The following is a 25,853-nucleotide window of genomic DNA, read 5'->3' as shown; positions in this document are numbered from 1 at the left end:
GGAAGAAGTATTTTGGGGGGAGGGGGAAGAAACCAATCTAATTGTGTATTTTATTCCTGTCTCTTCCCTCAATAGCACCGTCTACCCCCCAGTCTACTAGCTTGGCACTGCCACATTACTTGGAATGCATCTTTGTGCTTGTAGAGAAGCCGGATGTGGAGAGAGGAAATTCTTACCAGAAGTTCTCTTCTATTGATACCCTAGACCTAAAAGCTATCCTTTATTGAGCGCCAGCTTTTGTGTACTGAGCACTGTCTCACTCAATTCACTACACTGAGGCAGGTACTTATCCCCATTATGCAGATAAAGCAGCAGAGACTTGCAGAGATGGAGTGACTTTCCACTGCTCAGTTGGGAATTCAGATTTTTGAAACCAGGGTCAACGTGAATGTATACCCCAACTCTTTAACTATGGTGTGGAAGTGCTACTAGAGAGACGGAAGCTTAAAGAGGACAGGCATCCCCAGATAAATCAGCTCCACCATTGTACCCTATAGAATGGTGGTTCTCTTCCTGAATCACAGGTCCCTTTGAGAATTAGATGAAAGCTAGGGGGTCCCCCTGAGAATACTAGTTTATGTCATATAAATTTCAAGGAGTACAGAGAAGTCCCCACCCAGCTAAAAACCTGTTATCTAGTAGCAGATCCCCTCGACATTGAAGAGTGTGCTCAAAGCTATTCATTTCAGACTTACCGTCTGTACGTGCTCACAGAAAGATCCCCAGGCTGGGTTATTAGGCTAACAAAGCCAAGTGTAGAACTGGGCCGTACATTGCACATGCACATAGCATTTCTGGGAGGACTCATGAAGCTGTTAAACAGCGTTGCCTCTGGGGAAGGAAACTTCAAGTATATATCCTTTTATACAGGTTGAAAAGTTTTTTTCTTTCTTCCATGAGTAAAAATGACTCACCAGCTATGTAAAAAACCCAAACCACAGAAAGAAAATGGCCTCCTTGTAGGCAGTGCCTCCATTCCCATCCTCAGTTTCAAGCTGCCTGCGCTGCTGCTACCAGTTGAGGACAAACATGGACCACAGATTTTTCCTCAATCATTTTTATTAATTGGCTTTATAAGCTAAAGTGCATAGTAAAGACAAAAAAGGAAATGCATACATAGGAAAGGGACATTTTTCTTGCCAACATTAGAAAGACCTGAGATGTCTAAGTGTCTGTTCTAGGGAACACTGAACTGAGGACGCAGGCAGCGGGCCTGGGGCCTGCAGAAGCTGCTGGCATGCTAACCCTGCCCAGGCAAAAGCTGCAATAGACGGTGTGGGGATAAAGGGTCACACTTTAGATAGGTGCTGCTGGTATCAAATATGAATTTAGTTCCATTCAGGGCCCTGGGGAACTACTGAACCTTTTCTACTGCAGGCAAAGAAACCGCCACCATCCCAAAGTGCAAAGTCACAGGAAAGGGTACGGGGATCACTCCTTAGCTAGCCTGGGCCTGTTGCATAAGCCCCCAGCTGTGGGTAGACTTTTCCCACTCATAGTGAATATGTAACTAGGTCACTGTTGGTCAAAGTCCTTATCACATGCCTCCATCTCCTGGAGCCAGAGTGCCCGAGGAGAAGGGCAAGAGGGATTCTTGTGCTCCTTGAAAGGATAAGCAGTTCATAAACAGCTCCTCTGGGCCTGTGTGTTAGAAGGAAAGTCTGCAAGTTAGGGCCTGGCGCTTAGAATGAGTCTGCTTCATGGAGCGCCTACTCTGTGCCCCTGGAGCACTGCAGAAAAAACATCCGACCAAGTCGGGGGCTGGAGGTACCTCTATGTAGCCCAAGGTTGCGGCCCCAAACATGCTCCAGGGAGTCTGTCCACTAACTTGCAGGCGAGAAAAAGAGAAATCTGTTAACTTTGCTCTCAGTTCTGGAGATAAAGTGCTTACTCGAGCGCAGGGGTAAATCTAGAAACGTGGGCAAGCCCGAAAAGTATATTCTGAAATAGGTGCTGCGACTACAGGACGATAAAAAACACGCCGGTTCCTTCGGAAGGGAGCCGACCTGGCCACGCGGGCCGCAGCAGAAGGCAGCAGTGTGCCGTCTTCCTACATCATCCTCTGGATCTCCTCAAAATTCATCAAATTGTTGGCCGTGTCGGACCAGGCAGCGTGCCGGGCTCCATCCATCTCGGGGGCCAGCTGGTTGCTCCTTTCCAGAGTATGATTCACGCCCCCAATCACCTCCTGACAGTCAGGACATGTGCCCCTCTGCATGGCTCCCCCGCAGTCGCTAATCACATAGATGTGGCCATTGGGGCACTTGAACCAGTGGCCACGAGGTAAACCCATGGCCTTGACGATCTGTACTCGCTCTTCATCTGAGATGCCCAGGCCAGAGCACGGAAGGGTGGCTTTCAGAGCTTCCATTTTTTTCTGCACAAGCTGTTCATCCTCCCGGGTGAACTTACACGTTCTCTCAAGGATCTTACGGACGCAAGAGACCTCTTCTGCTATGCTCCCGCTCACTCTCCCCTCCGCCATCTTGCAGCGGGTCAGGAGATTCACCAGGTATGTGAGTCTCTGGATTTCACTCTGGAGGTCATTCAATTCCTGGCTGGTGAAGCTCAAACGCTTCTTGTCTAGCCACTCGTGGACCTGGTCTAGTCGAGTCCTCACTCTCATTTGCTCTGAGAAATGCACCTTTTTCAGAGAATCACGCAGTCCAGCCAAGTGGTCATAGAAGCTGATGTAATTCTCAACAAGGCCCAGGTCCTTCACTGACAGATTCTTCTGGGCCAGCTTCTCCTTCAGCATCAGGAAGTCTTCAGGAAGCAGTTCCTGGAGGAGGCTCTTCCCCTCCAGCAGGGCCTTAAGTCGTTCCTGGCTGGTTGCAATTTCCCCTGCTGAGCCCTGGATCTTTAATTTGACAATTTCAATCTCTTCCAGCCGCTGTTTGATGCTGGTTCCATACCTCAGGTTTTTGCGGATGGGCACCTGGCAGATAGGGCACACCTTCAACTTGATGGCAACTTCATCATCCTTCTGCTCATTCATGTAGCGGTCGAGGGCTTGCACCTCAAAGATGTGGCTGCAGTCTTCTAGCTGCACAAAGCGGGCATCAGGCTCATCCTCAAAGCCAAAGAAGATTTGGGTGACTTCTTCCTGGTGGCAGACACGGCACTTCTTGGGGCATGGCTCCCCACACAAACCAATACAGTGGTGGCCACAAGCCAACAGTTTAGTACAAGGCACGTAGCATGGGGGTCGGTTGCAGGGCTCGGAGCAGAGTTTAGTGCACTGATAATGCTGGCAGCGCCAAACACAGGGTTCCACGCAAGGGCTGCACAGTTCCCCACACTTCTTCTTGCACTGGCTGTGGACACAGCGGTTCTGACAGGTCCGCTGGCAGGGCGGGCACTCACCGATGCATGGCTCCTGGCACTTGTGTGAGCAGATGAGCAGACGCTTGCAGGGCTTCTGACAGCGCTCATGAAAGCGCCCTTCGAAGCAGCTGTGGCAGGAACCGGGACAAGGATGCCCACAGTCCAAAATGGTGCCACACTTGGTGGTGCACTTGACTGGCATGTCATACTTGATGTCTTCCAAGTTGCCGCACTTCACCTGTTGGTTGTGTCCACACTTGAGTTTCACAGTGACCATTTCCGAACACAACCGCTCACAATCCTCACCACATGAATGGCTGCATCTGTGGCCACATTTCAGGACCTTGGGGCAAGGCTCTTGGCAGCAGAAATCTGACTCCGGCATGGAGCAAGGGACCATTTGTTCATGGCCACACCGACGAACAATTTTGGGCACCTTCACTTGACAAGGCTGACATTCCTGGAAGCAAACAAGCGGACAGCGATGCCCGTCTTGGCAGACGACTTTCTGGCATGGCTTCATGCACTGGAACTCCTTGTGCGAGGAGTCATAGGGGTGGCAGGCACGGGTGCAGACATGCCCACAGCCCAGCCGGAACTCACAGGGTAGGCTACAGCCTCCTTCGGGCACTTTTTGAAAGTCAGACGCTTTGGATACTAAAGTGTGGGTATCGGGGTGGTTCTGGCAGCACAGCCGCAGCGTTTGGCCTATTTGGTCGTTCTCTCGCAGAGTGTGAATGATCTTGCTCCACAAGGGCACCTTGGCCAGCATCTGCATGTTTCCGATACAGTACATCCCCTTCTTGGCACGGGACAAAGCCACGCAGATGCGGTTGGGTATCTGGAGAAAACCTACTTTGCCTTCCTGGTTGCTCCGCACGAGAGAGAGGAGGATGATGTCATTCTCTTCTCCTTGGTATTTGTCCACCACATGGACCTTGACACCGGCAAATGTCTTAGCTGGCATGAGTTTGCGCAGGCAAAACAGCTGCCCAGTGTAGGTGGTGAGGATGGTGATTTGGGAGGGCATGTACTCCTGGCACAGGAAGTACTTGCAGAGCTCCACCACAAAGCGAGCCTCATGCTGATTCTGGTGGCTTTTGCCTTCTTGGATTTCCTGTTCAGGAAAGTTGTGTTCTATAAAGAAAAGGTTGGAAGAGACCCCCTGAAAAGGAAAAGATGTGACAAGTTAGAAGGCTCACTCACAGCGGGTTTTTTTTTCTATATTCACATGCACTGGCCACTGACCCTATTCCAAAAAGAGACTTTGGAAGGCTTTCTGGATACTCTGTACCACAATCTTTAATTCTGGTTAGTCACCATGTGCTTTTTTGGGGGCATCGACAACTAAAGAATTTATGTCGATTTTAGTTTTCAAGATATTTGTTTGATATCAATATTTATAATAGCCATCCACAATGCAACCATTACAGTCCAGGGAACAAGCAGCAGCTCTGACGATGAAGATGACGAAAGCAGCTAACTTACGATCGCGCTACTGTGCTGCCTGCTTTGCATACGTCTTCTCCTTTGATACGGCAACGTTACAAGGCAGCAACCATCATTCTGACTGTCTAGGAAGAAGACCCTAACGCTCAGAACTGACACATAATGTGCGAAAACCTTACACAGTTACTAACCGGCAGAGCTGGGATTCTAAACCCAGGTCTGTCTTCTCCAATTCTGTACTATTCCTCCTCTTAATAACCAGCTTTTTAAAAAGCTGGCTCTATCCCCTTCTGAAAACCCTGTTTCATCCTGAAGAAAATACAGCCTCCTAGGTTGCTGACCACAGCAGAGGAAGATCAGGCAGGGCAGACTCACCTTAATCTTCTCGTATTTGAGAACAGACGGATGATTCTCCAGATCCTGGTAAATGTGGGGGGTCAAAAGTCGGGCAATTTCAGGGCGCATGCGGTGCTGAAACAAGACATGTATGTCACCAGAAACATGGGCAGAGAATAAATGGACAGTTTTCTAAAGATTAGCTTGCTGGTGGAAAATCTGGGGAAGTAACACTTGAAAATAATAATAATGAGAAAAGAGCAGAATGTAAACAACTCCTTCATCCAACACAAACTGATCTCGTGGTATTTTACAACAGAAAACAAAATAAATCGGACATTAGAGTCATTTCATTACTAAACCAGTTGTTATTTTTATGAGAAATTTCCTGCTGGCAGTTGGGAGGTTCCCAAGAGCCTCCTAGACATTTCATAATAACAGGGACCCAGCTTCTCACCTGGTAATTCAGACGGACAAATGGAATGTTTACTTTCACCAGCCGTTCAAAGAGGGACACCTCAAGATTGAAATTCTTGGCCAGATCATACACATTGGCACTGGGGCGCAGCTGAGAAGAGAAACATGACTGAGGATTCTCTATTGAAGACATTTTATCCACCCATCCATCCACCCACCCATCAAATGTTTTTCAAGTTCCTTCCATGTGCCAGGCACTGGTCTAGGTGCCGACAGGCTAAGGATTAAAGTGTGATAAGGGCCATGAGGGCAAGAAATAATGGGGATGTGACAGAGTGCCCAGGGGTGAGGGTTCTTTAGATAGGCCTCCCCGAACAGCGACATGAGTTGATGGCAGCATGGAAGAAGCTGCCAGTCATTGGAAAAGCAAGCTATGAGAGGGAGCAGGAAAGACGGGGGGTGGGAGCACAGAGAGCAAATGAGCTGGTGGTATGAGGTAGTCAGAGAAACAGGTGAGCCCTGAGAATACTGTAGGCCACTTTAAGAAGCTTAATTTTTATGTTAAGTGCAGTGGGAAACCACTGGAGAGTTTTAACCTGGGGAGTGACATGATCTGATTTTCTTCTCTCTCTCTCTCTCTCTCTCCCCACTCCCCACTGCCTCCTTTCCTCCCTTTCAATTCACTTTGCCTCCTTTATGAAGAATGGGTTAGAGCCTGGTAAAAATGGAAGTAGGGGGACAGGGGGACAGGAAACATGCTGTTGCAATAGTCCATTTAAAAGTCCATTTAAAAGTCCTTTTAATGGACGGTGGATAAGAAAAGGAGCAGAGGGAACAAATGAAATGGATGACGCTACCTCTACAATGCACTCCAGATTTAAGAGCACCTACTCTTCTGTTGAACGTGGGAGGTGAGAGAAAAAGGCGTCACAGACAGCCACTATTAGGCTTGAGGACTGGTGAAGCAGAGAGGCCAGGGTCTTCCTGACTAATTCCGCTCCCCAAAGAGCAAGCCCATCTTCCAGGGGCTCCTGCCCTACCTGCTGGTGGTCCCCAATCAGAATGAGGTGCTGGCAAGCTTTGCTCAATGTGGCAATAGTGTGGGCCTCGAGGACTTCGGCAGCCTCTTCCACAATGACAATCCGAGGCTCCACTTTCTGTAGAATCTGGCGGTACTTGGCAGCACCTCAAGTCAAGAGAGAAGAAAGAGGCTCCTCTGAGAAGATGCACTGGATCCACTGGGTACTGGGTTTCTGGGTCTATGCCATCAAAGCCCTCCCTTTCACCCAGGGCTGTGGGGACTACTGAGTCACAACCATACCCATGATGGTCACTGAAACAGGAGCAAGTGGGCGAACTTCAGCAACAGTTCCCTAAACAGGCTTGCTTACTTTCATAGTTCTTCATGGTATTTTCCTCTAACCTATTAAAGAAGTTCCCCTTTACCTGTCCTAGATAATCTGGTAGGAGCTTGGCACCAGAGGGAATGACTGGAGCAGGTAAATTTACCCATGTTTTATTACCTGTGGTCGTCATTCCTACGACCTGGGCATCTTTCAGAATGTGCAGGTCTTCCTGGAGTCTCAGCTCAGCCATTCTCTCTGCTGACGTGCGGTACTGGCGCTCAAAGCTGAGGATCTTTCGGCGGGTGTCAGCCTGGTACATCTGTAGCCACAGCCTAAAGAATGTGAAGAACCAGGTAGAGGAAGCCATGTGCTCTTTGAGAAGGTGGAAGAACCCTCTTCAGTGTGCCCTGTGTATGAAGTGGAACCTAGACCCGTGAAGAGCTTAGAGGCCACAGAGAGGGAGGAGACCCAGATGTGCAAGGACCCGAGTCCAAAATGCCCAACGAAAAGATGTGTAGAGACCTGTTCCTAAGTAGTCAGGAGCTAAAAGGGGTGGGATAAAGAAGAGAGGTTAAATATTGGGAAGAGAGTAAGGAACTTCAAAGGCTTCCACAATTTCTCACAAATTCTCCCTGCCCTATCTCTGGCTGTCTCCTCCCCTCTCCGAATTCTCCAGTCTTGTTTTACAAGTAAAACAGATCCTTTCACTACTCTGCTGTTAAACCTTCTAAGGGCTTCTTGATCCTCTCAGACGAAATCCTTGCTCCTCACCACGGCCCTGCAGTCTGGCCCCTGCCCACCCCTCTAACTTGACCTTCATTTCTGAGCCACAGCCTCGCTACTAGCTGCCTTCTTTCAATTTCTTAAACAGTTATGCTCCCTCTCATCTCAAGGTCTTCACCTAGCAGTCCCCACAATCTCATCAGCTCCCCCTTCCCTGCTGGCCTGGTGAAGACCTACTCCTCTTTCAGGTCTTGCCTCCAATGTCACTTTCCTGGACACCATAGACGAGCTCAGACCCCACGTTAATACTATTATTAGCACTCCTTGCTCTTTTCTTTCTTAGTGTTTATGCCCATTTGTCACTTTTTATTTGTGGGATGAACTAATTTGTTTCCCTGGATAGACAAACTCCATGAGGGTAGAGCCACGTGTCTCCTATCCCATGGCTGCATCCCCAGCACTCAGCTCAGCGGGGGTGCTCGATCACTCATGAACACAATTGATGGTAGTGGAGGGGTTATGTTCTAAGAACAGAACAGGAATGCCCTGGGCAAATTACACGGGCTGGCTGGGGTAGGTGGGGGTTGAGCACGGTACCTATAAAGCTGCCAGCGAGAATTCAGGTCCAGCTGCCAAACATCCCGAATTTCATTGGCCTCGGCCTCGGTCATGGTGTTCACTTTGCGAAGCTCAACCTTCACTTTCTTCGTCATTTTCTTTTTCTGCCTACGCTGGGTCTGTAGACATCAATACCAGCCAGGGTCACCATCTGAGCAGAGGGGGACCCTCTTCTAAGCCCCAAGTGGGGGCCATAGCACATAAAAAAGGGCTGCCACTCTGATGAACTTCTTTAAATGTCTCATACTCTCTCAACCAATATTCCACTGCAGAGTGGCTAAATGTGGGCTCTGGAGCCAGTATTCCTGGATTCAAAGCCCCACCGATCTCTTATTAGTTGTGGGACTGAGAGTAAGTTACTGAACCTCTATGAGCCTCCACATCCCTTCTATAAAATGGAAATACAATACTGTGTTTCCCTGAAAATAAGACTTAGCCGGACCATCAGCTCTAATGCGTCTTTTGGAGCAAAGATTAATATAAGACCCGGTCTTATAATATATAAGACCCGATCTTATAGTAAAATAAGACCGGGCCTTATATTAATCTTTGCTCCAAAAGACGCATTAGAGCTGATGGTCCGGCTAGGTCTTATTTTCAGGGAAACATGGTAGTACCTCTTCACAGGGTTGTCAGATTGACTGAAGGAGTAAATAAACAGAAAGCACTTACAATAGTGCTGGCACTAGTTACCATTGAACATATTTTGACCAGTCTGTTTCTCATTCCTAAAACATGTGTCATGAAAACAGTTGAATGTCGTACAGGGCCTGCTAAGATGGTCTTAACACCATCACATTATGACAGTACCTTTAACAAGTGGGTTAAAGGTACCATTTAGGAGAAAATGCTCTCCCCTGGCTGTGTCACTGAGTCTGAGGCCGTGAGTCACAATATTATGGAACTCCCTCCATTTCAAAACCAAACAAACCAATTCCTCCTGAGGCCACAGGGCAGGGAGATGCCCAATCCATGCTTTCAAGTATTGGGATCATGACTCCACTCATCATATACAGTGATGCTGAACCTAAGAGATCAGGTTCAAAGCCATCAATCAGACTGGTGAAAACTGCATCCAAAGTTGCCCTTTAAAAGTTCCTTAAATTAACAGTGGGGTTCACAAATGTTATTTTGAGTATCTAGTCCTCTACTGTCATAGTAATGCATAGTAAATTCCGAGGACCACTGACTTCTACCAAAAGAAGGAGCAGAGGGAAAGTCCATATGCAGACATCTGGGCATTCACTATTCTGACTTTAAGACAGATATCAAATTTCAGAGTGAATGAAGTATTCCATCCAGCCTGTAATGCTTGCTTCATTCCATTTTACTTGAATACTCTAAAAATCTTAACGCAGGTTCAGATTCATTTGTAGTTTCTAGTTTGTAGAAGATAACATCCATGGAAGTACCAAGCACTGATACCATGTTTGATCTGACCCATACATGCTGTATTTTTCTGAAAGTTTAAGAGAAACACTTGGATACCAGCTTCCTGTCTTTCCAAGTAGGCATTTCTTGCTAGGGTCCCTCTGAAGGGCCATAATTTTTATACTCTTGGGAACTGGACACATCTTATACTAGGGTTTGGTTGTAAGATGGGTAAATTCAGCTAATTTTGAGGATGAAGTAAACATACTGCAACAGGAGTGGGTGAAAAAACCGGGTTATAGTTCCGGTCAGAACAGATGCTTTTAAGCCTATTTCAGGAGTCTAACCTCACCCGCCAGGCAGTAATAACCGAACCCCCATTTCCCATTCTGTTAGGGCTTTCAGGGCCGTAAGGAAGTAAGTTTACCTCCCACTCTCCTGCAGCTTGCTCCTGCCCAGCTGCTGTCCCGGAGCCATAGTTGTCTAGCCTCAAGGCCAGAAGCACTTTAGCCAATTCCTGGACATCCCCATTCTCTTCCTTCTTCCGCCGTCGGGGCCTCACCACCTCTTCCTCCTCAATCACACGGTCTGCTTGAATCAGGTCGGCCTCCTCCGCGATCTCAATCAGCGAACCCTCCTCTTCCCCTTCTTCCTCCTCCTCGCCTTCTGCCGGGGCTAAGAGAGGAAGACATGTAAGACAGGGATGGAGACTCTTGAAGCCAAAGGATGCAAGAGGGCACCTGTGAGAGCTTAGCTGGATGAAGACATTCTCAAGGGGTTTATGTGGTTACCTCTGGGGAGGGACACTGGGAGGTGAGACAGGAGGGAGACTGTGGTTCCTCACATACCTTTTTGTCACATTTTAAAAAATCATATGAATGAATGCCTTTGTAAGAAAGATTTTACTTGTATCAAAAACACATACACGGAAGGGTACACAATGTAAATGTGCAATTTAAAGAATAAAAATATATAAAATGAGCATCCAGGTACTTTTCGCCAATTTAAGAAGCAGAAAATTACCAACTTCTTTGAAGACCCTTAGGGGCCCTTCTAATCTAAATTTTGTGTTACTCATTTCTCCCTTAAAAAAAGAACAAACAACTTTACCACATACCACATACATAATGTATACACACCTCTAAACACCACATTGTCTAGTCTTGACTTTGAGACAGGAATCACACTGCATGTACTTTCCTATAACTTGCCTTTTTCATTTAGCATATTTTTGAGATTCATATATGTTGTCATATACCTATAATTCATTCCTTTTCACTGTTTTATAGTATTTCATTACCTGAATAGACTGTGATTGATCCATGCATTGTACAAACGTTGATGGGCATTTCAGTTCTTTTTGTTTCTCTATTATCATAATGTGGTTGTGGCAATTAACATCTCCGCTCGCAGTGTGTCAGCACCCCCACTCCACATTCTCATCAATGTAGGGTTATGTAAAACTTTAAGTTTTGCCCATTTGGTGGGTGCATAACAGTATCTCACTAGGGTTTTAATTCCTCTAATTTCTAATGAGTACTTTTCATATGTTTATTGACCATTAGGATTTCCTATTTTGTGTTGTGCCTGTTAAAAGTCTTTTATCTATTTTCCTGTGAAGGTATTATTTGTCTTTTCTGATTGATTAAAGCTCTTTACATATTCTGGGTATTACTTTTAAGTCCTGCTCTTCTGGTCTTTACCATATTACACCTTAAGATGTGATTCTAGGGAGACACGCACTTCTTACCTGTATTTTCAGGTCCGGCTGGAGCAACACTTTGGGTGAAAGAACCGACACCCAGACCCAGCCACTCCAGCATCATGGAATGCTTCCAGCCCTGGAAACAAACCCATTCACTATCCTGTGGAAGGAAGAATTATCAGGCATGAGAATTCTGTGACAATCAGTGTGAAGGAAAGGTCTCCTTGATGGATCAAAGTAATTCCCTTAAAATTTAGAGGCTGCAAATGGGCAACTGGGTCATTTAATGACTTGCATTGAATTTTAAAAATAACAATGTCCTGCTTCTCTTGACAAAATCAGAAGCTATGGCAGCAATGAGCCTGCATTCCTAAATGGCAACAAATGGCTAGAAGTGGATTACTGCCACCCCCTCCCATCTAGCCTGCATCAGTCATTTATGGGACCTGATTGACCCCTCTAGGCTTTGGGATTTGTAACCCTGGAATTCACCAACCCTATCATAACAGAGCTACCATTTCACTGGGTTCCTAGCCAGCCACTCTACACAAATTGTTGTCATTTACTTCTCATAACAGACTTTGAAGGCAGGCGTTATTGTTATCCTGGTGTGACTGCTGAGGGACCTGAGCATCACATTGGCCCAAGTCACACAATCAGTCTGTGTGACTTAGGTCTGTGGACTCCCAGGCTCTCTATGTGCTAGGTTGTCCTCTTACATCACTTCATCGGCGCACTTAGAGCACACTTACTAACTTAAGAAGTTTATAGATATTAACTTATTTATCCAAATAACAATCCTGTAAGAATTAAGTTGATCTATAAGAAACTGCCATTTTTGCAAGCCAAATTTACAAATATTGGAAATTTCATAGGGTTTGAGTTAATGTTGTTATTATCCCCACTTTCTAAAAGAGGAAACAGGCAGAGAAAAATTAAGTAACTTGCTCAGAGCAAAACAAGGATTCAAACCCAGAAGGCTGGCTCCAGAGTCTTGTTCTTGACTAGTATACTCAGCTGCCTCTCCTCATAAAAAGAACTCTTAACATGATGGCAGCATCAGCTCACCAAACAGCTCATGCTCTGGACTGCTGCTTCTGCTAGAGGATCCTTCTAAGTACCGAGGCAAGAGAGATGTTTGCAATCCCCCAGGATGACCCCTACCTGGATTGGTCCATTCATCAGGCTTTTCCAATGCAGGGGGGAAATGTACTTCTCCAGGTGCTGCTCCCGTAACACACCACGCATGGTGCACTCCAGAGTCCGGGCCCCTTCATGCAGCTCCTGTTCTGACTCCTTCATTTGTGTCATGATCTGTCCAGAACAGAGGCAAAGAAATGATGATGAAGTAGCATCATCCCCTAAACTTATCCCTGCCTTGAGAGAAAACGCAACCAAGACAGGAATAGCAGGAAGGGAGACTAAAGAAGTAGACCAGTCAACAAACCAATTTCCCAAAGCACATCACTATGGTCTTAAAACTGAAGGGTTAGTATCGAAAATGTCTAAAAGATTCCTACCAATCAGTAAGAAAAGGAAACAAATAATACAACAGAAAAACAGGCCAAGGATACTGTGGTAGAGACTTCTTTTTTCCTCAGTAAGAATTCAGAGTTTTTGGTTGTGCACATTTCTGCCCAGCTAAAGATATTTCTCCGGTCTATAAGCTGTAAGAAGAAGTGCTGTGGGTGGTTTGGGGGCGTACCTTAAGGTCCTGGCAGGGGCTGGGAGGGGGCAGTGTGCCCTATTTTGTCCTTACTCTCCCTTGGACTATGAGGGGAAGGTCACACCATGGGATTAGCAAAATGGAATGCTGGAATGAACCCGAGTATTTCACAGCTTTGAGGAGTCTCCTTATCTGCTTGGGAACTGCACACCCACAAAGCCAGTGCTATCTTGTTTAGTTCCCTCTTGAGCTACCTAGATATCCACAGCTGGAACTTACACTCATGTAGGCCCTTCGGAGGTGCATGGGGAGGTTTCGGCGGAATTCCCGCTTGTTCCTCAGCTCCCGCAGGGTGAACTGCTTCAGGATTTCACTGTTGCTCCTTCCACCTACCCGCACGATGCTGGTCTTTTGACACTTGTAGATGCCTGTGGAGCAAAGTGGAATACAGCAGAGTTGAGAGGAGCTATGCTAGATTCTCTCAGGTGAGTGCTGTATGTGTCTGAGGTGTTGTCTCAGCCAGTCCCTTAGGGAACAAACTGGTATTTACAGGAAATCTACCTCATTACAGAGCAAGAAGGCACCAGAGATGATGTGACCTGCAGAGCAGTAAAGTGTAGTGCTTAAGAGCACAGGCTTTGAAGTCAGACAATTGGGGACACAACTTACTGGCTCCACAACTTACTTCTACGTAAGCTGGGGCAAGTGACTTAGCCTCAGTTTCCTCATCTGTGATTTGAAGACAGCAATACTTTCCTTATAGGGCTCTAGTTTGTATAAACAAGAGTATCTTTATAGCTCCTAGGTATGGCCTGGCACAAAGTAAGCTCTTAGTAAATGTTCTCTATTATTCACTCTACATACATTTACTGATTGCCAGGCATGTGCTAGGTTCTGAAGACACAGAGGTGAAAACACAGACTGTTTCTAATTTGTTCTCATGTTGCACAGCCTGGCAGAGAATATACGCTTTAATAATTGATCACATTAGCGAAAGTGCAGTTAAGTCCTATAAGTACATAATGCTGTAAGTATGTAATAGGGGACCTTACCTAGTTTGGATGGGTAGGGGTCTAATTGTTGAGGATCTAATATTTAAACTGAGACTCCAAGAATAAGGAATATTTAATCTAAGTGAAAGGAGGATATAGAAGAAAGGATATTGTACATCAACTATAATTGAAAAAAAAGTCTTAACTTTTAAAAAAGAATGGAAAATAATATTCTAAGCAAAAGGAAAAACATATACTTCTTCATTCATTAATGTGGTTAGTATTTTTTCAGTGTCTAGTATGTGCCAGGATCTGTGAATATAGCAAGAAACAGGACTGACCCTCATGGTGTTTATAGTCTAGGGTAGAGCCACATGAAAATCAATTGTTACATATATAATAAGTCTCTGAAGAAAAATTACAAAAGGAGACTCAACCTTGTCTAGGGGCAATAGGAAAAGTCCACATAAAAAGAGATTTAGGGCGAAACCTGAAGAATGAGTTGAAGCCAATCAGGCTTGATGGGGTCAGACGGAGAGAGAGTTAGAGAGAAAAAGTGCATTCTAGGCAGGAGGAACAGCATGGGCCGAGAGAGAAGCCGGAGGAATTCAAGGAATTGAAGACAATCAGTGTTGCTCGAGTTGGGGAGAACAAGGGAAGAGGTAGGAGATGAGGTTCATTCAGTTAGGCTGGAGCAGACGACACGCAGCCTTGCAGGTCACGGTTAAAACTGTGGACTTTATTTAAAGAGCAATAGAAAGCTACTGAAGTTACTGATGGTTTAATTATAAATATCTTGATAGAGAACAATTGTGCCTACAGACATTACCTTCCAGAAACTGGTCCAAAGCATGATTAGTGTAACACACAACCAAGATGGGAAACTTCTGGAGGCTAATTTGCCAAACGTGCTCGTTGGTTAGAAGGGCCTGAACAATTTTTAGACCCACATAGGTTTTACCTAGAAAAAAGAAAAAAAGGAGAGTTAAAAAACTGGAAGACTTACGGAAATAAGTAATTAACGAATTATAGCAAATTATTATTTTTAAAAAATTTAAGGTAATACACTGAGATGGTTTAAAATTCTAAGAAGCACAAATTGGTATATTATGAAAAGCCCTCTCATTCTTCTGTCCCCCAGCCATCCAGTTCCTGTCTTAGAAACAACCAGTGTTACCAGTTTCTTGTGCAACGTTCCAGATAGACATTCTATGCACATATAAACAAATATAAATACAGACTTTTTCTAGCCCCCCCGCTTTAATACAAACAGTAGCAGACTATTTTCACAGCTCAGTATCTTGCTTTTTTCACTTAATATATCTTTGAGGTAGTTCTCTATCAGTACATAAAAGGAATCCTCTTTTTGTTTTTCACAGCAGTAAGATATTTTTCAGCCAATTCTCTATTGATGGGCATATAATTTGTTTCCAATCTCATGTGGCAAATTATTTAGAAATGGTGTTAATATACCACAGTAGACTTGCCTTTGTGATAGGAGGGAAAAACGCACAGAAATCAACATTGGAGTTAAAGAGTTATTAGCCTTAGCAAATGTCCAATAATTAATTAATTAATTAAGTCTACAAACGGCTAAATTTTTACATTGTGTCAGGCTGAGAAGGCAGCCACAGTCTTCAAAAAACTCAAAGTTGAGTGAGGAAGTGATACAAGAAAATCAAAGAGTTCAGTATAGCATAAGTAAGGATTTCTTCCTTCGTTTCCCCACCCTCCTTCCCGCCAAATAATATGTATTGAATGTTTAACAGGTGTCAGGCACTGGTTTAGGTGCAAGAAATAAAATAGTGAGCAAAACAGCCATGGTTCTTATCTTTCTGGACCTTACAGACTAGGAGAAAGATATCACACAAACGAAGGTAAAACCATAAATGTGGGAAATGAGAAATACATGGTACCAAGAAAACATATCATTGGGATTCTGGTCAAGTTAATGAGGTTACCAGAAGAGGCTGCCCTGGGGAAGTGACAACTGAGTAAGAGTGGGCAAGAGTGAATGGGATGGATTAGTTGGGAGGTTTCTGCCATCTTCCAGGTGAGCGAAGACTAAGGCCTGGCTCCAGCAGGACAGATGAGATAAGCAGGCAGCCTGGGGAGAAGTTTTAGACTTTCTAGCTTGGAGTACTGAAGGAATAAAGAGAACCTCGGGAGGCAAGAAAATCTTTATAATTCAATATTTATTCTATCACCTCTCACTTCTTCCTTCCCCTTAGAATGAATACTTTTGGGGATTCAAACTCAAAATGACCCCCTTTACCACCTCCCCCTGATACTCCGAGGTAGGCTCTTTCTTAGTAGGTGTGTGTGTGTGTGTGTGTGTGTGTGTGTGTCTTGAGCTAGCCTGAAGTGATTACTATTCTTAAAGCTAAAGAGTCCTAATTCAAGTGATAACATCAGGGAAAATTGTTCGCAACATAAATATTATGAACATACAAAAAGCTCCTACAAATCAGTAAGAAAAGCCACTCAACAGAAATACGGACACATTTAAAAAAACAATCCACAGAAGCAGTAATATAAATAGCTAATAAACACAAGAAAGGATATTTAATCTTACTCTTAACTAAAGAAATACAAATTAATGACATTTCCAGAAGGTAATTTGACAATATCTATTAAAACTATGAATTCAGTTAGGAATTTCTCTTCTGGACATACTTTTTTTTTCTTCTTGATATAGTGTTTGTGTGTGAAATGATTCACAAACAAGGCTATTCACTGAAATATTATCTGTATTAGTAAATCTTTCCATAAGGAACTGGTTGAAAAGATTATGAGCTATCCACACAATGGAATATAACATAGTCACATAAACAATAGCGAGACAGCACTTACGTACCAATATGAAAGGATCACCAGGATATTTTACAAATGAGCAAAGAAAACACACAGAAGAGTGTTTCTAGCATAGTGTTAAAAAAAAGTGGGGGAAAAGAAATACATGCATTTGCTTGAATATTCATAGAATGTATCTGGAAGGATACACAGGAATAATATGGTTTGCTTTAGGGAAGGGAACTGAGCAGGGTGGTGGTGGGAGGAGGGAAACAGGGACTTTTAAAAAATGTTGAAATCATTTTTTATTAAAACTTAAAATTAAAATTAATGAGCCCAAATTTTAACCTCTCAGATCAGCAAAAACTGATCAGTAAAAAGGATTGATGACATATAATAATGCTAGAAAGGATGTTAACCAAATGGGAACACTAATTCATTCTTTTTTTAAGTCTTCAAAACATCACTTTAATTATGCATATTTTTCCATCCTATAGGTGTTTCTTATCAGAAAGAACTTTCCATGTGTTACATTAATTTTTTATCATGAGTTGCCATTACTTGATCAGTTTTTTTAAAGATACTTCTTCCTGGTTTTCTGTATACCTTTTTGGGAGGATAATTTAATTGTACCTACTGTAACTAATTAAAGTGAATTCCCAACTTAGGGAAAAAAATTATAGAAATAATAAGCAGAGTACCCAAAGGTAAACACACACACACACACACACACACACACACACACACACACAAACAGAGATATATGGATACTTATTACAGCACTGGAATACAAAAAAAAAAAAAAAAGGTATATTCAGACCCTAGAGTTAATGCAGTCATAGTAAAAAGAGTGAGGTCCATTTCTAAATGTGATTCTAGTATAAAGAATGTAAAAATGTCTCTACCATGTTGTGCTATGAAACATGTTATATATATATAAATTATAGACAAATATGTAGAGCCCATTTTTTAATTAAAAAATAGAAAGTGTGCATGTATATATGTAAACATATAAATACACTTACAGACAAAAAGATATGTCAGTATTAACCTTGGAGAACATCTGGAAAGATACACATCAAATTGCTAATACCCTGCTTCCCCGAAAATAAGACCTAGCCGGACAATCAGCTCTAATGCATCTTTTGCAGCAAAAATTACTATAAGACCCGGTATTATATTATATCAATTATATTACATTATATTACATTGTATTATATTATACCCAGTCTTATAGTAAACTAAAATTGGGTCTTACATTAATTTTTGCTCTAAAAGACGCCTTAGAGCTGATTGCCCGGCTAGGTCTTATTTTCGGGGAAACATGGTAGTATTTATCACCACAGAGTAGGATTAGAGAATGACACATGGGAAGAACAGTGTAGGGAGGTAAATTCCCATGAAAAGCAAGTATAGTGTGGTATATAGGGAAACCAGGACTCTAGAGCCAACTGCCTGAGTTCAAGTCCTAGGTTCACACTTACCATCTGTGTGAGCTTCAACATATATTCAACCTCTTTTTGTCTTAGTTTTTTCATCTGTAAAACGGGATGGTTTCTACTTCACAGAGTTACTGTGAGGATGCAGTGAGTTAACCATATGTAAAGCATGTAAAACAGTACTTGGCACACAGCGCTATTATTATATACAGTAAATCCTCAATGTTGTTGACAGGTTCTTGAAAACTAAGACTTTAAGAAAACAACATATAACAAAACCAACTGACCATAGGCTAATTGATAGAAGCAAGAGTTAAGTTCCTACGGCATGTTTCTGATCATAAAAGCATCACCAAACTTCTAAATAAAGACCTCAAACACTTCTAATATTAAATACTGAAATAAATATGAGCTGTATGTACATTTAAGGAAGATTAATAAAAACATGTCAGACCATTCTTCTCCAACCCCTATTCCAGTTCAGGTTCCGGGTGGCCAGAGCCAATCCTGGCAGCTCAGGGCACAAGGTGGGCACCCCCCTGGACAGGACACTCTTCCATCAAGGACGCATCACATACACCCACACTCAGACCGGGGCAATGCAGACACAACTGTGGGATGTGGGAGGAACTGGAGTCCCTGGAGGAAACCCACACAGACATGGGAGACCATGCAAACTCCACGCAGACACTGGCCCTGGCTGAGGATTTTTTTTATTTCCATCAATGTCGTAACAAAATGATGTTGAATGAAATGTTATTCGAGGACCTGCTGTACCTGATATTATCAAATTTAAAGTAATATAAAATCAAACAAATTAATATAGCCTTTGATGGAAGCAGAGGTAATGCATCTTCCAAACTTTGACCCTTAGCAATCTTTTCTAACGTTGTGTTTTGGTTTATTACTACGCATACCAATGGGTCCCTACTGAAAACATCACTATAAGCAGCTATAACCAAGTCTGGTGCCCGTTTCAGTGCCATGTACCTAATGGAGACATTGTAGAAACCTAGAGCCAAGCCTCCCATGCCTATCTCACAGGGCAGATGACATGTGCTCTGAAAAATTCTCTTACCTGTTCCAGGAGGTCCTTGAATAATAGCCAGTTCCCTTGTGAGAGCAAACTGCAGGGCTTCCATCTGAGAGTCATCCAGCTTCAGGGCTTCTTTGGAGGGCCACTGGCTGAGGTCTAAGACATTAACCCTGGGACGTCTCAAGCCCTCAGTGTTCCTCAGAGATTCCCCAGTCGCTGAGGGAATTAAGGGACTGAAATCATATCTGCCCCCCATTAGCAAGTACCCGGGCTCCTTCACATGAGAGTCACATTCCACAATGTTCCTCTGGAAGGGGACATCTTCCTCCTGGATCTCCTGGAGTCCTTCTAGGACATGTCTATAGGCCTCAAAGTATGCGGTTGTCTCCACCATGAGGAAAGAGTCAGAGGGCTGGACCTCTGCTAGCAGCTGTTGGCTCTGCTCATTGAAGCTGAGCTGAACAATTCCCCGGCAGAGATCTTCCTGCTCCCGGTTAGACACCGTGGCAAACAGAAATGTCTCAAAATTGTCCTTGGACATGCACACCAAGGACCCATAGAGCAATCGCTTGGAATTCTGCCAGCGAACATACTTCAGTGGTTTTGTGTCAAACTGCACCTTGTAGACAATGCCAGACGATGAACACACTGGGGTGATGATCCTGGTATCAAAGTAGATTCGGATGTCATCAAACTTTCTCTTTCTCAGGCCCTGGTCTTCAAAGCTTTGGAGAAGTTCCAAAATGCCTTCTCGGAGGGGTCTGACAAAATCTTCTCGCAGGAGTCGGAAGTGGGTATCCAGATAGACGGCAGTGCTCTCGTATTTTCCAGAAATGATGTTGGGGCGAAGGAACGGCTTCTCATCCAGGTGCACTTCATTGTAGGTAGGGTAAATGGGCATAACGCGGTAGCTCTCGACCTGGTCTTCTGCCTTGGACTGGACGAGCGTACAGGTGTCCACTCTTAAAGTGCCCTCTCGCCTCTTCTCCTGCAGATGTTCGATGATGGTCTGCACCTTTTCCAGGTTCCTCTCTGTCTCCTCTTCTATGTCAACTCCAGAGGCTCTCAAAGCATTAAGAGAAGCTGGCAGAAGGGAAATGAGCATGGACGTTTCTTGCACAGAGCTGGCCGGGAAGACGCTTACGAGGTCCTGGAGGAGGGAGATGATGTTGCTAATGTGTTCTGGATACTGGTTTCGAATGTCAGGCATGGGTTCAGTGATCATCCCTACCACGTAATTCGGCAGGCAGACTTTGAGGAATTTTGAGTTCTTCAGTATGCCCAGGACATGGAGAACGCTCTGGCGGTCCATTCTGGAACTACAAGCCTTCCGAAGAACCTGGCAAATGAGCTCAAGGAAGTTGGATTTCATAAAAGAATGAGATAAGAGCTCCTTTAGCCCTAAACTTGTGGCGAGTGTGATGACCACCTCAGAGGGGTCCTTCTGCAGAAGACTTTCTAGGAACTTGTAGCCCAGTTTCTTCACCTGCTGTGGCTGTTCTGCAGGCTTCTGGTGGGGGCTCCGCCACTGTTGGAAATTTTCATCGGACCATGGTGGTCTGCTGTTCCTTCCCTCCTGGTTGCCATTTCGCCGCCTAGTGTCATTCTCCTGACCTTGTCTTTGGCCTCTAGGTTCATCATGGGCATGGCCCTCATGGTTCCTTCTCCCTTGATGTGGGTTCCTGCCCATGGCCGCAAACCTTTCTTCTCTTTGCCGGAAAGGAAAAGGATAGTTGGCCCTAGTAAGCCTTCTGGGCTGGTTGGCTCCTCCTCTGAGAGCATTGGCTGGTGGATTATTGGCCTGATTTCTAGCTCTTGGTGGTAATTCTCCATCTATAGGCCCTAAACACAATGGGAATATTGGGTAAGCACAAAAATCAAGGTGCAAGGAAATCCAGCAGGACAATAATGAACATGTTCTCATTTTCCAGAACAACTAAGGAACTTAGATTTTATTTGGAGAGAAAAAAGGTTTTCTACCAAGTCATTTAATAAATGTAAAACAGATTACTATGTTGCCATATATATTATGAAAATATTGTTTTTTCAGAGGGTACGAAAAGGGAAAAGGAATACACATTTGTTGAGTGCCTAATACATGCTACAGCATAAATACGTGCAGTATATCATTTAATCTTCATAAGCTGGGTTTATTTCAGAGGATCAACAAGATCAGCTCATTAATTCTAGTTTCTTGCCAGTACCAAACAATAGTCAGCACGAGTTTCAGAGCCAAGCAGACCTGGTTCAAATCTTGACCTGGGCATTTCCTCATGAGTCACATAATTTCTCTAAGCCTGAGTATCTGGGTTGTATCTGGGTTGTAAAGATTAAATATTTGTAAAATGCTTAGTATAGTGCAGTATCTGACACATAAAAAGTTCCCCTTAACTTTAGTCATTACTAATAGCACTAGTAATAATTTTCTATTGACTATTGATTTCTAGAGCCAATGGTTCTGCCACTAGGCAACAGAGGAGGCATCAAGTGGGATAAAACTATAAAGGGAAATGCTTCTTAAACTTTGTCCAACATCAGATAGCAAAGGGGAAGGAAGGTGGGGCTTCCTTTACTAGGATATTTTTGAGCTAGCTAATAGTCTACGAAGGAAACTGAAAAATGAAACTCAAACTTTCATTTAGCAAATTGAAAAACGAAAGTCAAGTTTTCCTTTCTGCAGCACGAGTTCATTTACATAGTACTTATCTATTACCAACACTCAGAAGAGGTGTTGGGGAGGGACGTGACACACATAGAAAAGCTAACATTACCCTGTGGATGAAGCCAAACTTGTTCCCTGATCTGCCACACATTTCATAAGTGACCTTGGCCAACATACCCAAGCCCAGTTTTTTTCACTTTCCTTTCCTCTAAACTGATTCTGGAGCTGACCCAACTTTGCAGAATGACTTGGAGATTTTGAAAACAAACAAAAAATAAGACTGCACATAATGATGTGATAATAAAAAATGTTTTGAAAGTTTCAAATGCACATCATATTCAAGATGATCCTTCTACTTCACGACATTAGCTGCTAAATCCATTTATGTATGTTTTTCCTTGCTTTGCACTTTGTAGAAAAAATTTTAATGTGGTAACATAAAGAAATATATTTTTAAATATACTTACTACTGAACTCTAAATTTTTATAACTGTTACTTTCATATTTACTTTTCAAACTCCCAAGATATCAGAAGAAAAGTCCTACTTTTAATATTTTTATCTAATTAGAAGACTAGATGTTTTGGAAGAATGAAAAATTGTATTGTTTCTCATTCTTTCAATATTCACACAGATCGAAATTCTACAATTCTTCCTCATTTGCTCCACAGCTAAAACTCAGATGACATGTTGCCAACTTAGGGAAAAGCAAGACTCCATTTGGTTGCTTTTTTTTTTTTTAGAAAGTTCGAAGCAAACAGAACAATCACTGCAGTAAAGTAATGCTTTTGGAACTAACTTTTGCTTTGGTGGCTAGGACTCTAGACACAGGCTATCAAATGCTATTAAGGATCTTAAACGTGGCTAGTCTAAATTAAGATGTGTTAAATAACAGAATTTTGAAGACTTTTTTCCCCCTCTTTCTTCCGCCTCCCCCCAACTCTGGTTCAAGCCACTGTTTCTCCATCTAGTTTTTGTGTAGGACACAGCTCCCTGGCCCATGCTGGTATTATGAGCCTTGCGCTCCCCCTGGCTGAGGCAGTCGGTCCCCGGTCGTTGGGTCAGCCGCTCACAGCAGCTCTCGCCAGTTGTTGGCTGCTCACGATGGCTGCCAGTCACTGGCCCAAGTGAGAATCAAACCGGCAACCTCGGCATTAGGAGCACAGTGTTCAAACCACCTGAGCCACTGGGCTGGCCCGAATTTTGAAGACTTAATACCAAAAAAAGTTCAATATCTCATTAAAATTTTTGTATCGATAACATCTTAAAATGATAATATTTGAACATTTGGGGGTAAATAAAATATTAAAATTATTAAAGTATCATAATAAAATTCTATATTCAATGATAATAAAATGATATTATTTGAATATATTGGCTTAAATAAGACAAATACTAAATTACTAAATTTTATTTAGTACTGAATTTAAAAAATGGATCTCACCTGTTTCTTTGTGCTTTGAACAATGCTACTAGAAAATTTTAATTTACGTTTTTGGCTTGTATTATGTTTCTACAGGATAGTGCTGCTTTAAACCAGAAGGTTATTTCCATTTCTGACACCTCATCCCTATCTTCGTTAAAGTGAATTGCACCCATTCATCAGCTCTCTTAGGAAAAGGGGAGGGCTGTCTGTTTTTCAGTCATTAGTGTTGTAGTTAAGGAATAAAGCACTCTTTACTTGGGAGATGTAGTGATCTTAGGTGGGTCTGCTCATTCATAGGGAACCCAATTTCCTCCCCATTAGTTAGAACACCTTACTCACCTCTGTGGTTGGTATGGGGAGTCCTGGGCCTGGCATCTGGACAAGGTCTTCTGTCCTCCATCTCTGAGTCATCTGAGTTCTTCCACATTCACGTTACTTTCAGGTACGTGGAAATCTGCACAGGTTGAGTTATTAGTACCCTCAAAACACAGCATCTAGTAGAAAACACCCAAAACAACATCAAGCCAATCCCTCTCTTTTGACATCTTAATGATTTGTTAACTAAGAGTCAAACACAAATTTTAGTCATGGACACAAGTGCTCCACTCTGTGAATGCCCAGTGATGATACGAAACATTAAATTTACAATTTAAGTGGTCTCAAGGGGTTAAATTTCCCCCTTCTCTTTATCCCCGCACTTTCTCAGTATAGAGGGAATGGCATCGATTCCCGATTCCCGTTAAAAACTACTGTTTGGTTTATGCTTTTAGCCAAGTTACTTAATCAGTTGCTAGGTTTCGTTTTACTCTTCTACAAAGCAGATAAATATTGTTGCCAGGAGAGAAAGAGGAAGAGGAAGCCCATTTAAGGGAAACTCTTAGTCTAACCCATACACATCATGTGCGTTGGGCTAGGGAAAGGAAAAAAACCACGGGGATTTTCTGAGACTGTTCCTCTCACAGAGTTTTTTAATATTCATGGTTGGAAAATGTGAATAGATTTGAGGAGGAGCTTTCATCCTCATCGAAAAAAGGAGTCCCTTTCCTTCCTGCTGGCAGTATTTTTGGTGAAATCTCCTCCCTCATCGTATCAAAGCCGGCTCTCATGGCGCAGGTTCAATATTTACAGTTGTTTTTTTTTATTATTAAAAAAATTATCTGAGGAGAAAAATCCCATCTTCCTCTTGTTGAAAAATACTAAAATAGAAACTAAAATTTTCTACGAAAGAAAAACAACAGCAAGGAAAGGAAGGAGCAGAGAGAGGAACAGGAAATGCTATGAAAAAAGCAAGCGCAAGTGGGTTTCTTTGGGAATCAAGTCCTAAAAGACAGGAAGCAGAACGTCGGTGCTGTTCAAGCTGGTGTCGGGATCACATTACAGGAGCTCGGTCATTACCGGGGTGGCATGAGACAGACTGAAACAAGAGGCAGAGCTGGGTTTCAGGTGAAAGCCTCCTGGCTTCCGGGAGGGCGTCAGAGAGGATGGAGAAGTCAGGGGTACCCCGGAGCCCACCGGAGGGGGATGGAAACAGGGGGGCGAGGGCGAGCCAGGGCTGTGTGGTGGCAGGGCAAAGGGGCCGCGGCAAGGCTGAAGCAGGGAGTGGCAGGGGACAGTTGCAGAGGGACGGGGCCTCAGGAAGAAGGGGGCTGAGCTCAGCTGGGGGTGCGTGTGAAGTGATGGGGAGTCTCGGTGCTGAGGGTGCTTCGTGGAAGACGTGGGATGAATGAGGTGAGGACCGAAGAAGATGAAAGGGGTGGCTTTGGTAGAAAGTGAGGAAAGAGACGGGGGTACGGGGCAGAGGAGAGCTGGATGACCAGGCCAGAGGTAGAGGTGGTGATGGAGGGCTCCAGATGGATAATGGAGGCGCTGGGGGCAGAGGAGGGGCGAGGGGAGGTGAAGGGGGACCCCAGGTGGAGCAGAGGCAGGGATGGAGGTGTCGGGCACTGAGGTGACAGGGGCGCTGAGGGGGAAACGGAGGCGCAGAGGAGAGGGGACAGGGATTCTCAGGTGGATGACGGGGGCGCTGAGCAGGGTGATGGAAGTGACAGGGGCGCTGAGGCGAGCGGGGCGCCAGGGGCTGAGGAGCTGTTGGGGTCTCTCAGGCGGGCGCCGGGGCAGAAGCGCAGGCAGTGGAGGGGCGGTGCGAGCGCCGGGGGTCGCGGGAGCAGAAGCAGGTGCGCGCCCGGGATGCGTCGCGGGGGTCGCTCACCTGGTTCCAGCGCGTCTACCCGTCGCCGCCGCCGCCGGCTGCTGCGGGTCTGGCCCAGACAGGTCCGCGGCTCCACCCGGCGCCGCGCACTTTCGGTTTCCCTTCCTAGCAAACACAGGGCGGGGGAAGGGGCCGGACCGGCGGCCGCGGCGGCGGGGGGAGAGGAGGAGGCGGAGGCCGAGGAGGAGCGGTCCCGGCGCTGCCGGCGCCCCCGCCCTCAGGCCGGGGAGGGCGGACGCGCGGGCGGGCGTCGTCTCAGCTCCCAGCGTCGGGCTCGGGCGGGCGCGGCTCAGGGGAGGGGATTGCAGAGGGCCTCAGCCAGCCCCGAAAGAGGGGGGA

General features: G+C 44.5%; 1 protein-coding gene across 3 annotated transcripts; it reads right to left on the bottom strand.

The window, feature by feature from the left end:
- Positions 1-1,028: 1,028 nt before the first annotated feature.
- Positions 1,029-25,761, bottom strand: ZNFX1 (zinc finger NFX1-type containing 1). Of its 3 annotated transcripts, XM_033094915.1 has the most exons (15): positions 25,515-25,760; positions 23,645-23,759; positions 19,261-21,060; positions 14,780-14,911; positions 13,238-13,386; positions 12,457-12,606; positions 11,338-11,452; positions 10,015-10,262; positions 8,196-8,335; positions 7,053-7,207; positions 6,570-6,715; positions 5,570-5,680; positions 5,152-5,247; positions 2,007-4,492; positions 1,029-1,828 (listed from the first exon to the last, which is right to left on the bottom strand). In XM_033094915.1, the coding sequence occupies exons 2-14, from the start codon at positions 23,730-23,732 to the stop codon at positions 2,051-2,053; spliced, it is 5,772 nt and encodes a 1,923-aa protein (XP_032950806.1). In that variant the 5' UTR covers positions 23,733-23,759; positions 25,515-25,760; the 3' UTR covers positions 1,029-1,828; positions 2,007-2,050. The 3 variants fall into 3 exon arrangements, with proteins under 3 accessions (XP_032950806.1, XP_032950805.1, XP_032950804.1); XM_033094914.1 differs by having other exon boundaries at positions 1,030-4,492; XM_033094913.1 differs by lacking the exon at positions 1,029-1,828 and having other exon boundaries at positions 2,051-4,492; positions 23,645-23,799; positions 25,515-25,761.
- Positions 25,762-25,853: the final 92 nt, after the last annotated feature.

The sequence above is a fragment of the Rhinolophus ferrumequinum genome, chromosome 23 (assembly GCF_004115265.2).
Source record: "Rhinolophus ferrumequinum isolate MPI-CBG mRhiFer1 chromosome 23, mRhiFer1_v1.p, whole genome shotgun sequence".
Lineage (NCBI taxonomy): Eukaryota > Metazoa > Chordata > Mammalia > Chiroptera > Rhinolophidae > Rhinolophus > Rhinolophus ferrumequinum.
The sequence above is the reverse complement of the archived record's forward strand: the minus strand, read 5'-3'. Positions and strand labels throughout refer to the sequence as shown.